Raw genomic sequence first — 14,867 nt, 5'->3', positions numbered from 1 at the left:
GCTTCATAGGCGTCGCTACCATTATATCAGAGGGGGACGTGTCCCCCCCACATTTTAAAACGGCCCGTTTGGACCCCCCCCACATTTAGTGAGTAGGAAACTCCACCTAACGCTGTTTCGATTGCTCGTGAAAAACTCCGTTCCAGTTGGATCATAAGAGAATACCTCTTAACCTCACCGCTGAAATCCACTCCATGTTTTCCTGGTTACCACAGCGCTGCAATACCGTTACTATAGTAACGGACCTAACAAAGCCAGTGGCTTACTTCGAGCGAGCGTAAAACACCGTAAAGAGAACCGCCAGTGTCATCCCACAAAGTCCAGCTCATGCTGAAGCCTGACTGCTTTGTCACATGGCCCCAGGTTAGGTTGATGTTAAATCAACTTAGAAAAGTTGGGAGGAAGCTGCTGTTTACTGTCAGTTACAGTAGACGGTTTTATTTGTCTGATGACATGTTGTTGCCTTTTCTGCTCCCTCCCCACACACAATGGACATGAGGAGATTCCTAACAAAGACACGGAGAGTTAGAGTTGTTTTCAGCATTAACCCATATTGTAATAAGGCCAGGTTAGCCCCTGTTAGCCTGCTAGCTTCAGCCTCGCCGAGCCAGTGCACACAGCCACCTGCTCCTATTCTTATCAGCAAGAATAAAACACATGTGATGGACCGTCAGGACACAGTGGGGCATTATATGAACAGGGAAACACTGATGTAGCAGATGAGGCAGGGCATCATTATAAACACATCCACAAGGTTTGTTGTGAATTCAGCAGTTTTATAAGCAAATAAAGATAAAGACTTTTTGTAAGTTAGTATTTTTAGTGTTTCAGTATTATCTGCATTAAGCAGTTTGGTTCATTTTTCTATGGGATTTGCCAGTTTTTTGTCTCTGTAAATGAGAGAAGGCCTCAGATATGGAGGCTGTTAGTGTAGTAGCACCAGTATGTTTGACAAAACTGTTGTTTCACTTGGAATTAGTTTCTGTTTGTCACCGAGTTTTTGTTGAATCTGTCTCTGAAATAGTCATTAAGTGTTTACTTCTGTAGGTAAAATAGTTTAACAACCTGTTAAAATCCACAGGAAATCGCAACTACTTCATATTATTATATTATATTTCATAATATACTGATGTACTTTTTTTCACCACCCACCCACAGAAGGTGTCCCCCCCACATTTTTAATGCTTCCTACGCCACTGCTCAGCTTCCATATCTTGATAAAACGCAGCTGTGCGTTTAGCTGTCGGCTGCTCTCGGTTCCCTCTCGTGCTTAGTCGGTGCATGCAAGGAGCGCGCCCACATATACAGCGGCAGCAGCGGCACGCGCATCTCGTAAGAGGACAGAGCATCTGCAGAGAGCTTGAGACGCTTCTCAGCAAAACCGGAATGACGCCATGAGCCTGCATTGTGTGTGATGGACCTAACGTTTTGGTGGAACTGTTATCGAAGGATGCTGTGGCGTCACGCGAGCAACTCTAACACGACCATGAAGCTGTTATTTGTGGTGACACTTCTGTGGCGCGAGGCACTGTGCGGATCTCCAAGCGTCCAGATCGGTAGGATGTGTTGCTCTGTCATATCATTATTATCTTTTTATTGCGCGTTTCTCTGTGTGAACAAAACCGTTTTATTACGCTTTTGGCCTTTTCCTGCTTCGCCCCCATGTCTTCTTTTTCTCTGTGGGCCTCTCTCTCATCTCTATACATGCTGCCCACAGGCCTCCTGATTGTACAGCTGCTGCTGCAGTGCTCTAATTGTGTCAACGTATTTTTATGTTTTTTTTCCTCTTCTTTTTTTAATCCGTGCTGATAGGCGCAAGCATCTCACAAGACCTTTAGTGGTGTGTGTGTGTGCGTATGTGTTCACCTGTGTGCACGTGTTTTGCTTGACGGTGCTGGTAAGAAAGGCAGGTAAATCTAAGAGCATTAAAATGCAGGCCCAGAGACATGGGCTATTTTGCGAACTCTGTTTCATGTTAGATTGCCAAGTTGGCTTCAGTAATAAAGAAAAACCTCACAGGGCTAAGCTTCTTTGTATTTTTCACCTCTAAATGCCTCTAAAAGCTTAATTGACTCGGGTAAAGTCTAATCTCTTCACCAATGTTTAAGTATGTGGAACCCTGAAATTCATTCATGTATTTTTTATTTAACAACACAATGACCCTTGTTGATTTTATTTTTTCCTTTGACACATTTAGTTGCAGCTACCTGTCTGTTAGGACACTATTTTCTTATAACAGTTTCCTCTGCAAGTTTTACAATTTTTGTTTCATGTATTGTGTTATTTGCATGTTACTTATCTGCGTGCCTGTGTTCATGGCTCTTATCATTGAGTGCAGAACCATGTGAAGGCAGTGGGTTTGGTTTGCTGGGAGTATTCACATCAGACACCATGATATTTGCCTTTGTTGAATGCTGCTCTGGAGCTCTGCCATTTGGACTTGTAAGGTTTAACTACAATGCAATGCCCAGGGATTGAATCACTAACATTTTTAGTGCACTATGTACAGTTTATAAACCATTTCTACCTCCACTCACCTGTGCAATAACTGTTAAATATGTAAACTGTTTATAATGTATATATCTTTTATTGGTAGCCTATTTTATAATGTATATATCTTTTTCCTAACTTATCCCTTGCTGTCTGTATGCCGTTGCAAAAATGCAATTTCCCCATTGTGGGACTAATAAAGGTTTCTTAATCTTAATCTTAATCTTAATTTTATGGTAGGAATTTCTGGAGGGTATGGAAATTTGCAGCTGAAATGATCATCACAAGTTAAACGTTTAAGATATGCACAGAGACAACCGTCAAAACAAATAAGAGAGAGGAAAAAAAGAAAGTAATCATGTCATAATGTAAACATTAGCGATGGCAGCACACACCCAGCAAACCATTGTGTTATAAAAATTCTACAGCTGCAATGTATAAATGTTGTGCAATAAATGTCTATTTAGTATTTAAAAATGTAATTTCCCAGACTGGCTGATAGTGCCACTCGACAAGCTACAAGTGACATCAGCCTTTTTGCTTTTCTAGATCATGGTAGAGAAAAAGGTGCTTCGTGTAATTGGGAAATTGAGTAATTGTTTGCCTATTAGAGTATGTTCTTACTCACAGTATCGCAGTTGTGATATTGAATCAGCTTATCAAATCAGTGCCACTCGAGTGTGTCAATTTTTTAGATAAGGTGTGTATGCAAACAGGCTATATCAAAGATCATTTTTATATTTTATAAAAACTGGTAAAAATGGGATGCAGAATGCTGATTGTGTACTTAATTTACTCAATAACCAATAACTGCCATACCTCATGGCTGATAGTGAGATATATGTTATATTCTCATTTTGTTTTATATATGTAAATATATTAAACACTGAGTCAGTACCTGGCTCAGCTGTGAGGCCTACAGTGCTGGGCATGCCTAGTCAAAAAGTCCTTTAGGATTTTCACTTTTCTATTAGAATCCTGTAACATTCTAGCGTTAGTACACAGATGAAGTTATGCACTCATAGATTGAAAGGGGCACTGTCCAGAACACGGCCAAGGATCTTAATATTCCAAAACAGATGAAGTAGTTTTATCTAATGATCATTCTATATACTCCTACATACCCGGGCATAATAGGCTCGTTAACAATGTCTGTATATTTAGGGCCCGAGCACCGAATGGTGCAAGAGCCCTATTGAAACCCTTAGGATTATTATTAGGGCCCGAGCACCGAATGGTGCAAGAGCCTTATTGAAACCCTTAGGATTATTATTTTTTTTTCCCCCGCTGAGATCGCATTTTTGGGGGCCTTAACATGCCCAAAAACTCACCAAACTTGGTAGAAAAATTCATTCGCCTGAAAAACTTTGAAATTTGCTGACGTTTGAAATGCACATAGGAAAATGACTCTATAGCACCCCCAACACGTAGCCCCTCTGGCCAGTTTGACACAGGATTATGAAAATTGGCACACATATGTATCACCTCAAGACGCACAAAAAAGTCTCTTGGACCCCCCCCTCCAAACCCAACAGGAAGTCCGCCATTTGAAAGTTTGTGGCCATTTTTGGCGATGTGTGACCCTGCTGCAAAACTTTTCACGCCTCGCATACTTCATCGGATTGAGCTGAAAGTCATCGTGTCCGGGGCGTGGCCTCAAAGTTTGACCATTTCAGAGGAAACAGGAAGTCGCTATAACTTCTTCGTTTTCTGTCTGATCGGTACGAAATGTCACATGTATGATCAAAGTCTGACCCTAAACACATCTATACAACAATATTGAGGCTTTGACAGAGCGCCACCTACTGGCTACACAAAATGTTGTGTTTTCATAGGTTTTTCTGCCTGCCCCCCTGGCCTGTTTTTAGTAGGGTCATGAAAATTGGCACACATGTGTATCACCCCAAGATGCACAAAAAAGTCTCTTGGACCCCCCCTCCAAACCCAACAGGAAGTCCGCGATTTTGAAATTTCTGTTAATTTTTGGCGATTTGTGACCCTGCTACAAAACGTTTCACGCCTCGCATACTTCATCCAAATGAGCTAAAACTCACTGTGTCAACTCAGGACACCATAGGGAATAGACGCATTCCAAAACTCTTACAAAAGTATTACGGTGTGGTGGGGGCGTGGCCTCAAAGTTGACCATTCGCCCTTACAAAGGAACTCCCTGTATTGTTTGCCCTAACGCGTAGCCCCGCTGGCCAGTTTGACACAGGTTCATGAAAATTATCACACGTGTATCATCCCAAGATGCACAAAAAAGTCTCTTGGACCCCCCCTCCAAACCCAACAGGAAGTCCGCCATTTTGACTTATGTGGCCATTTTTTGTTTATTTGTGACCCTGCTACAAAACTTTTCACGCCTCGCATACTTCATCCAATTGAGCTGAAATTCACTGTGTCCACTCAGGACACCATAGGGAATAGACGCATTCCAAAACTCTTTCAAAAGTATTACCGTGTGGCGGGGGCGTGGCCTCAAAGTTGACCTGTCGCCATTACAAAGGAACTCGCTGTGTTTTATGCAGTACTACCCATATACTTCATGCAATGTGGACAAAATCTTACACTATTGCTATGGACCCGAGTCTGAACAGACATATATGCCAATAGGATGATACGGTCATAGCGCCACCTACTGGTAGCAGGATAGTTTGGTTGTAAACATGTGTTTGTTGTACATCTCTGCAAATGAGAGGAGAGGAGAGGAGAGCATAGGACAGGAGAGTATAGGAGACAAGAGCACAGGAGAGAAGACAGCGATAGCCCCGCGGATCGCAAGGTGCGCGAGGGCCCGCAATGCTGCTTGCAGCTTTAATTATTCCCCCCCCCCTTTGATCGCATTTTTGGGGGCCTTAACATGCCCCAAAACTCACCCAACTTGGTAGAAAAATTCATTCGCCCGAAAAATTTTGAAAATTGCTGACTTTTGAAATGCACATAGGAAAATGGCTCTATAGCGCCCCCAACGCGTAGCCCCTCTAGTCGGTTTGACACAGGATTATGAAAATTGGCACACATTAGTATCACCTCAAGATGCACAAAAACGTCTCTTGGACCCCCCCCCTCCAAACCCAACAGGAAGTCCGCCATTTGAAAGTTTGTGGCCATTTTTGGCGATGTGTGACCCTGCTGCAAAACTTTTCACGCCTCGCATACTTCATCGGATTGAGCTGAAAGTCATCGTGTCCGGGGCGTGGCCTCAAAGTTTGACCATTTCAGAGGAAACAGGAAGTCGCTATAACTTCTTCGTTTTCTGTCTGATCGGTACGAAATGTCACATGTATGATCAAAGTCTGACCCTAAACACATCTATACAACAATATTGAGGCTTTGACAGAGCGCCACCTACTGGCTACACAAAATGTTGTGTTTTCATAGGTTTTTCTGCCTGCCCCCCTGGCCTGTTTTTAGTAGGGTCATGAAAATTGGCACACATGTGTATCACCCCAAGATGCACAAAAAAGTCTCTTGGACCCCCCCTCCAAACCCAACAGGAAGTCCGCGATTTTGAAATTTCTGTTAATTTTTGGCGATTTGTGACCCTGCTACAAAACGTTTCACGCCTCGCATACTTCATCCAAATGAGCTAAAACTCACTGTGTCAACTCAGGACACCATAGGGAATAGACGCATTCCAAAACTCTTACAAAAGTATTACGGTGTGGTGGGGGCGTGGCCTCAAAGTTGACCATTCGCCCTTACAAAGGAACTCCCTGTATTGTTTGCCCTAACGCGTAGCCCCGCTGGCCAGTTTGACACAGGATCATGAAAATTATCACACGTGTATCATCCCAAGATGCACAAAAAAGTCTCTTGGACCCCCCCTCCAAACCCAACAGGAAGTCCGCCATTTTGACTTATGTGGCCATTTTTTGTTTATTTGTGACCCTGCTACAAAACTTTTCACGCCTCGCATACTTCATCCAATTGAGCTGAAATTCACTGTGTCCACTCAGGACACCATAGGGAATAGACGCATTCCAAAACTCTTTCAAAAGTATTACCGTGTGGCGGGGGTGTGGCCTCAAAGTTGACCTGTCGCCATTACAAAGGAACTCGCTGTGTTTTATGCAGTACTACCCATATACTTCATGCAATGTGGACAAAATCTTACACTATTGCTATGGACCCGAGTCTGAACAGACATATATGCCAATAGGATGATACGGTCATAGCGCCACCTACTGGTAGCAGGATAGTTTGGTTGTAAACATGTGTTTGTTGTACATCTCTGCAAATGAGAGGAGAGGAGAGGAGAGCATAGGACAGGAGAGTATAGGAGACAAGAGCACAGGAGAGAAGACAGCGATAGCCCCGCGGATCGCAAGGTGCGCGAGGGCCCGCAATGCTGCTTGCAGCTTTAATTATTCCCCCCCCCCCTTTGATCGCATTTTTGGGGGCCTTAACATGCCCCAAAACTCACCCAACTTGGTAGAAAAATTCATTCGCCCGAAAAATTTTGAAAATTGCTGACTTTTGAAATGCACATAGGAAAATGGCTCTATAGCGCCCCCAACGCGTAGCCCCTCTAGTCGGTTTGACACAGGATTATGAAAATTGGCACACATTAGTATCACCTCAAGATGCACAAAAAAGTCTCTTGGACCCCCCCCTCCAAACCCAACAGGAAGTCCGCCATTTTAAAGTTTACGGCCATTTTTGGCGTTTTGTGACCCTGCTGCAAAACCTTTCACGCCTCGCATGCATCATCGAATTGAGCTGAAATTCACTGTGTCCAGTCAGGACACCATAGGGAATAGATGCATTCCAAAACTCTTTTGGAGTTTTCTGACGGTGTGGCCAGGGCGTGGCCTCAAAGTTTGGCGATTTCACAGGAAACAGGAAGTCGCTATAACTTCTGTGTTTACTGTCCGATCTGTACCAAATGTCACATGTATGACCAGAGTCTGACCCTAAACACATCTATACAACAATATTGAGGTTTTGACACAGCGCCACCTACTGGCTACACAAAATATTGTGTTTTCATAGGTTTTTGTGCCTGCCCTTCTGGCCTGTTTTGAGTAGGGTCATGAAAATTGGCACACATGTATCACCCCATGATGCACAAAAAAGTCTCTTGGACCACCCCTCCAAACCCAACAGGAAGTCCGCCATTTTGAATGTTTTGATAATTTTTGGCGATTTGTGACCCTGCTACAAAACTTTTCACGCCTCACATACTTCGTCCAATCAAGCTAAAAATCACTGTGTCCACTCAGGACACCATTGGGAATAGACGCATTCCAAAACTCTTTCAAAAGTATTAAGGTGTGGTGGGGGCGTGACCTCAAAGTTGACCATTCGCCATTACAAAGGAACTCACTGTAATTGTTGCCCTAACACGTAGCCCCTCTGGCCGGCTCGACACAGGATTGTGAAAATTGGCACACATATATATCATCCCAAGACGCACAAAAAAGTCTCTTGGACCCCCCCTCCAACCTCAACAGGAAGTCCGTCATTTTGAATTCTTTTGGTCATTTTTGTGACCCTAATAAAGGGATTAAAGATAGTGGGTTGCTCTTGCGTTTCCTAGAGAGCTTGCTGCTCGTCAGTTTGCATATCTCAATGCTATCAATTCTGCTGCTTGTGCAGAATGAGAGGGGAGTGAATCTGGGACAAAAGTTTAATGATTAGTGATCAAATCCCACGACCAGTTTGTGGGTCGCGGGAAGCAGAGCCATCTACAAAATAACCAAATCAGGGTTAGTTAATGGGGTTTCTTGTATGTGGTGGGTAGCAAACCTGTTGGAGGACAGCAACACAGTTTATGTGCTTGTCTGTCATCTGGTGTGGGAAAGAAGATAGCAGGGTTTAAAACATTGCATCATTTGACAGTGATGTTAGATGATGTTAGTTAGTGTTAGTGATGTTAAACATTTCTAAAAGTAGAATGTTGCATTTCAGCCACTGTGCTGTGGAGAGGTAAGAGAATTTTCATTCAAGTGAAATCATGGATCCAGCACATTGAACCATCTGAGTAGCCCACAATGTCTCTTGAGGCCATAACTGCTTTTCCAGCAGCACACACAGCTCTGAGACATATTTTCCCATAAGCCTGCAACACAAAACAGAAGTCATACACTCATTCTTCTCATCTACAATTTGAGTGAAAGGCCTGGTAGGGTCAGGTAGCCCTAAGATTGGAGCAGTCTGTAAGGCAAGCTTTAGTGCAGTGAAGCAGTGTTCTGCTTCAGGAGTCCATGTGGTCTTTTGTGTGTTTGTAGACCCCTGCCATGAATGAGGGAGGCGACTGGAGCCTCGAGAATGGCATAGGTGAAGATGAATTGTCTGCAATAAAAGCACATTTGAAGAAAGGAGATCATCTGGTTTGTGTGATGGGTTTTGAGAGATTCTGAATTGCAGCTACTCTTTGTGGTGAAAGAGTCTTTTTCTTCAAAAGTAAATGACATGACCTAGGAAAACAATCTTACCCTGGATAAATTGAAGTTTAGACAAGCTGGCTTTGTGACCACCATGAGCCAGATGTTGCAAGAGTTTGACTGTGTTGGCTTTGGTTGGGCTTCAGATCATAATGTCATCAACATACTGCAACAAAGCGGTGCCTGGAGTGAGAACAAGGGATTCAAGACTTTGTCTGAGAATGTCATTGTAAATGGTGGGACTCTCACAGTATCCTTTGGCATAGGCGAGTGAATGTGTAGCCATGCCCATTGAAGTTGAAGGCAAAGCAGAATTGACCTTCTGGGTGGACTAGAACACTCAAGAAAGCATTTGAAATGTCCACCACTGAAAATAATTTTGCATTAGGTGGGACCTGAGACAGGATGGTGTAGGGACTTGGAACATTTCGGGCTCTGGGTTGAACTGCAGCATTTACTGCTTACAGATCCTGAACAAAACGCCATTCAGTTGGTTGATCTTTGTCTCTGCTCTTTTTAACAGGGAACAAAGGTGTGCGTGCTGGTGAGTTATCACAGGGAACAATTACTCATGCTGCTTTAAGAGACTCAAAGACCGGTCTTATGACATCAGTGATTCCTTGTTTAAGTGGATATTGAGCCTTGCAAGGTCTATAGTCAGATTTTGGAGTAATGACAACAGGTTCAATCTTTGATGGGGCCAACATCATATTTGCTGACAGCCCAGTGTCTTAGGGACCTCCTGTAGGGCTGTGATGGTTATATCTAGTACTTCAGACAAAAAATTCAAAAAGATATAGAACTGCTTTTAGTTACCAGCTGGATTTCTATTTGAATGTGCACAACAGATGTTAAACATCTAGAATAGCACTGCAGTGTTGGTAAAAATAGAAGTGATCGATCAGATGTTTCTTGTGAATTTGTTGTGCACTGACATGATTTCATAAATGGGCCCAAATTCTCTTATGTGATGTGTGTTTGGTGAGTGTGATGTGTGGGACCGAATGGTCCATGGTGTACATGTTACACTGAGCTGGTGTGAGAGAGACTGATATGGCACATGTGTGTTGTGTATTAATCTGCTCAGTGTGTGTGTGTGTGTGTGTGTTTGTGATGCAGTACCTTCTTCTGGCCTCACAAATTGGTTTGGCTTGTCAGCAGGAGTCCATCCCTCTCCAACAACCCCCTGAAGCTCCTTCTGCATTGTCTCTTTTTGAAGAGCATTTGTCATGTAATGTATTCAGTGTCTTCTGCCAATGCAGGAACTTAATTGTTAAGGCAAAGTCCAGTTTCAGTCCATTCTATCAGGCAACTGAGATATTCATCAGGACCTTCATCATTCTTTTTCCTCAGGCGGTGATTTTCTCCATGTTAACTGATGCTCTGAGTGGATGTCGTGAGCTGCTGTGATGTCAACTGTTCATGGAAGTTGCATTTTCTGGTCCTGGGGAAGGTTATGGTTCTTCAACCATAGGCATGTTGAAGGCTGCATTTTGCTGGGGGTGACATTCACAGTCTATGTGCAAGTGGAGAAGATGGGGAAGCTGCAGAGTTTTGTGGTGGAACAGGCACTTCAGGATCAGTCTGTTTTTCTGGGTTGTCTTTGAGGTCTGGATCCAGCTTCAAAGTCACCAACTGTGGAAACTGTTGTCCTTTTCATTTCAGCTTTTCTTCTTGATTGATGTTTTTAATCTTAAGGAATCCCCCTAATGGGAAACCAAACTCAGCTGTCCAGACATTTAAATATTTTAAGCTTTTATCCCCATATTTCCTACTCATAATATCCACAATCGGTCCTTCCGGAGGTCCAACCTTTGCGGAAAACTCTCCATTCCAAATGGAGGCCATGGAAAGGTCAAATTGGGTTATGAGTGATCTAAAAAATAATTTCCCAGCTGGGTTTTGGTACCAGCAGCTGGGGGACTTCCACCCGGTTTGGGTGTCCCAAGTAACCCTGTATAACCTATCCTCAACCAGTAAGAAGTGGGGATACGTACGTAAGTGGGGATACGACCTTTATTACGTGGTCAAAGGCCGTGCGAAGAATGTCACCTGAGATTGTTCGAGGGGAAAATCTCCCATGGCATGCAAATCCAGAACCCGTGGGGCCTCTTGGGAAGGCACCCCTGGCTCCCCCTCCCCACTCGCTGTGTCGGCCCTAACATCCCACCTGTCAATAGCACACACATCATATTGCTGAGAATGCCTTCCTGTGACTTGTCCACCATTGGCCTGAATTCCCCACAGCCAAACTGCCACTCCCCCACACAGCTGAACCCACACTGCTCTTGAACACCTACAAGTAACAAGAAAGGGGAAGGGGAAGGAGGACAGAGAGATGTGTTACAACCCCAGAGCAGGCTGGATTTTGTTTGTTTTTTTTTTGTTTTTGGGGCCTTTAACTTTTGCTCCCAACTCTGCCTCCTCCTCTTTCTTTGCTTCTTTTCCTATTCTCAGGTGTGTTCCTGATTACGGTGCCACCTGGCAGGGGCGTGGCCTGCTGGGTTTAAAAGCCAGTCCTTCAGCACTGATCTGCCCTCCTCAGCTCTGCCAGCCCTGCTCTGCACTGCTCACATTGGCCTGCTCACCAGCGGCCACCTTTTCTTTTGTTTGGGCACTCATTTGGGTTGTTTCACTTTAGCTCTCACTTACAACACTCACACATCCAAGCTTGCATACACTACTGATTCTACATCTGACCTATATAGGCCACATATTTGAGATCATTTGGTGTCATCAGTTTTAATAAATTACAGCTTAATTGGCATCCCTCCTGTTCAACAAACGAGCCAGGCGTGACAGATGTAAATAGCATTTAAAAGAGCAGGAGTTACAATGCAAAAAGGTCAGCATATTGACATAATCAGATGTTCCCAGCCAGTGTTTCCGGATTGGGCAGGTTTCCACTCAATTGGGCTTCTTTTAATAATAATGCATTGGTCTTATATTGCACTTTTCTGCTCTGTTGGGCAGGCACTCAAAGCGCGTACATTGAGATACATTATTCTTTCACACCACATTCACACAGTGGCAGTGGTAAGCTACTAGTGGGGAGACTGACGGAGACGTGGCGTTCACCTATGGCCTCTCCGACCACTGCTGATTCATTCATACGCATTCATACACCAGTAAGTGCACTGGAGGCAATGCGGTTAAAGTGCCTTGCCCAATGACTAGGGAGGAGCTGGGGTTGAACCGTCGACCTTCCGGTTATTGGACAACCCTGCTCTACCACTGAGCCACTGCTGCCCATTTTAAACATGTTGGGCTGGAAAAAATAGCACTGGGTGGGTTTGTAAAATTTGGGCTGCTTGTCACAGCATTTGGCGGGTTTTTAGACAATATTCCAGTTGTCATTTTATGCAAAAAGTGTCATTTGATTAATTTAAATAAAAACAACAGTGTTCTCCCCCTAATATTATCAGTCTATTCTTAAAATGATTGAGTGGCATCACAGTCATTGGTACACTGGCAACATGAAATCCTACTGGTCAGTGGAGTTAAGAGTTCAACTAATCAACATTAACATAAACATCAGCCACATTCACAGCGGCAGTTGTTGGAGGTTTGATGTATCAGCCGCTCACCTAGCTTTACTAACGGTAGCCTAATCTTCAGCGTTCAGTCCAGGAGAAGCTCACAGACACAGATACAGATAAACACTGCTGCTGAGCAAAGGTCAGACTTTTCATTAATGGAATGATAGACCTACACTCATCTCCCTGTGTGTGTGTGTGTGTGTGTGTGTGCACGCGAGCGAGCGCACAAGCGCACCTATAGGCGAGAGCAGAGTTCTAGTTATTGAGAGCCTACCTGCATTATTTTACAGTAAGTTGGATTCTAGTGTTTGGTTAATGACATTTCTGTTGGTATTGAGCACATCTTTTGTGTGACGCCTTCATCAGGAAGGCTTGGCCAGAGTAATAACATCCTTGAGGAGCCGAGATAGGATAGGGTCTAAGAGGCATGTAGGAGGTTTAGATTTACTGATGCTGGTGGTGAGCTCGGGGAGGTCGATGGACCTGAAGCGGCCCAGAGTTAGATTAGGATCTGTTTCTAGAAGTAGCGGTGTATCCTCTGCAGTCACAGAGAGATGGTGGTTGATTTGTTCTCTAATATTAGTGGTTTTATTGGTGAAGAAGCTCATGAAGTCCTCACTACTAAGAGCTGCAGGAGTACGAGGCTTCACAGAGCTGTGGCTCTTCGTTAGCCTTGCTACAGTGTTACAGTGGTTGTTCTTGTTCTGTTCTATAAGCAGAGGTGGGAGCAAGTCACTCATGTGCAAGTCACAAGCAAGTCTCAAGTCATAACCTTCAAGTCTCAAGCAAGTCCCAATCACTGTGATGAGAAGTCAAGTCATCCAAAAATCATATAAGTAGATTTATGTTTAGTATAATTCTGAAGACTGGAGTGGTAGAAAATTCTGCCACTCCTCCTCGGCCCGTGCCTGCAGGAACATGATAGTTATTTGATAGTTAATATAACTAGACAGAGTTGATTCATTTAAAGCAACATATTCTTCATCCTGTTACCAAATCTCAGTGAGAGAATATACACTGCTCTAAAAATAAAAGGGAAAACGCAACACAATGCAAGTCCAAGTCAATCACACTTCACACTTGTGTGAAATGAGCCTCAGCTGCTGTTGTGCAAATGGAACAGACAACAGGTGGAAATGAGAGGCAATTATCAAGACAAGCCCTATAAAGGAGAGGTTCTGCAGGTGCTGACACAGACCATTTCTCTGTTCTCATCCTTTCTGCCTGATGTTTTGCTCACTTTTGCATTTTGTCAGTGCTCTCACCCCTACAGGTAGCATGAGGCGGTGTCTTCAACTCACACAAGTTGCTCAGGTAGTGCAGCTCATCCAGGATGGCACATCAATGAGAGCTGTGGCGAGAAGGTTTGCTGTGTCTGTGCACAGTGTCCAGAGCACTGGATCACTGCTGCTAAATTCTCTGACACATGCAAGCTGTGTTCCTGGAACTAAGGTGGTCCTTAATCCTCTCTTTGTATGCAGCTTTGGCTGATTTTATGCTGTGTGTCTTGTTGTGTCTGGCGTTACTGGTTGTGTCTGGTATTATTGTATGTTGATAAAGCTACTTGGAGGAGCAGCGAAACATCTTCAAGTAAACTCTAAAAAGTAAACGTAAGGTCCAGCTGCCTCGCTTCAGCCTTTTGAATGAAGCAGTACTGTACAGTGCTGCATTGCCAGATCTGTAGGCTGCATTGCAATGTCTCAGGAACCTTTATCATCTATGGATGAACATTTCTGTTTGGGAAAACAGAAATGTTCATCACACACAGCATCAGTAGAAGAGAACTGTTGATGTGTACTACTTAAGGTTATAAAACAGACTTCAGTCATTGCAAACAGTCCTGCAGCAGCTTGGACATTCCTGAGGCCATGTCCATCCATCCATCCATCCATCGTCAACCACTTATCTGGGGCCGGGTCACGGGGGCAGCAGTCTAAGCAGGGACACCCAGACTTCCCTCTCACCAGACACTTCCTCCAGCTCCTCTGGGAGAATCCCAAGGCGTTCCCAGGCCAGCCGAGAGACATAGTCTCTCCACCGCGTCCTGGGTCTTCCCTGGGGCCTCCTCCCAGTGGGACATGCCCGGAACACCTCCCCAGGGAGGCGTCCAGGAGGCATCCGGACCAGATGCCCGAGCCACCTCAGCTGGCTCCTCTCGATGTGGAGGAGCAGCGGCTCTACTCCGAGCTCCTCTCGGGTGACTGAGCTTCTCACCCTATCTCTAAGGGAGCACCCAGCCACCCTTCGAAGGAAACTCATTTCGGCCGCCTGTATTCACGATCTCATTTCTCTGAGTTATATTTACATGTATAGTTTTCAGAAAAGTCAATGTGGATGATTGCCTCTCTTTTGACAGGTTTCTTTTCAACCCTCTGCAGTAAGAGTACCATTAATTTATGTTAAATGTATGTCTTTGGTTTTTTTGCAAAAGAGAGTGGAATAAGTC

At 44.2% G+C, this 14,867-nt stretch overlaps 1 protein-coding gene across 3 annotated transcripts in view; it reads left to right on the top strand.

Annotated features, from left to right (window-relative positions):
- The first annotated feature begins 1,341 nt into the window (after positions 1-1,341).
- LOC114433732 (glutamate receptor 2-like) overlaps positions 1,342-14,867 on the top strand; it is an 87,992-nt gene continuing 74,466 nt past the window's right edge. For all 3 annotated transcript variants that reach the window (XM_028402405.1, XM_028402412.1, XM_028402398.1), the window contains exon 1: positions 1,342-1,556. In XM_028402405.1, the coding sequence (XP_028258206.1) occupies positions 1,415-1,556 (142 nt within the window). In that variant the 5' untranslated portion in view covers positions 1,342-1,414. The remainder of the gene's footprint in view (positions 1,557-14,867) is intronic.

Source organism: Parambassis ranga, chromosome 1 (assembly GCF_900634625.1).
Source record: "Parambassis ranga chromosome 1, fParRan2.1, whole genome shotgun sequence".
Taxonomy (NCBI): domain Eukaryota; kingdom Metazoa; phylum Chordata; class Actinopteri; family Ambassidae; genus Parambassis; species Parambassis ranga.
Note: the sequence above shows the minus strand (reverse complement) of the source record. Positions and strands in the feature narration are given on the sequence as shown.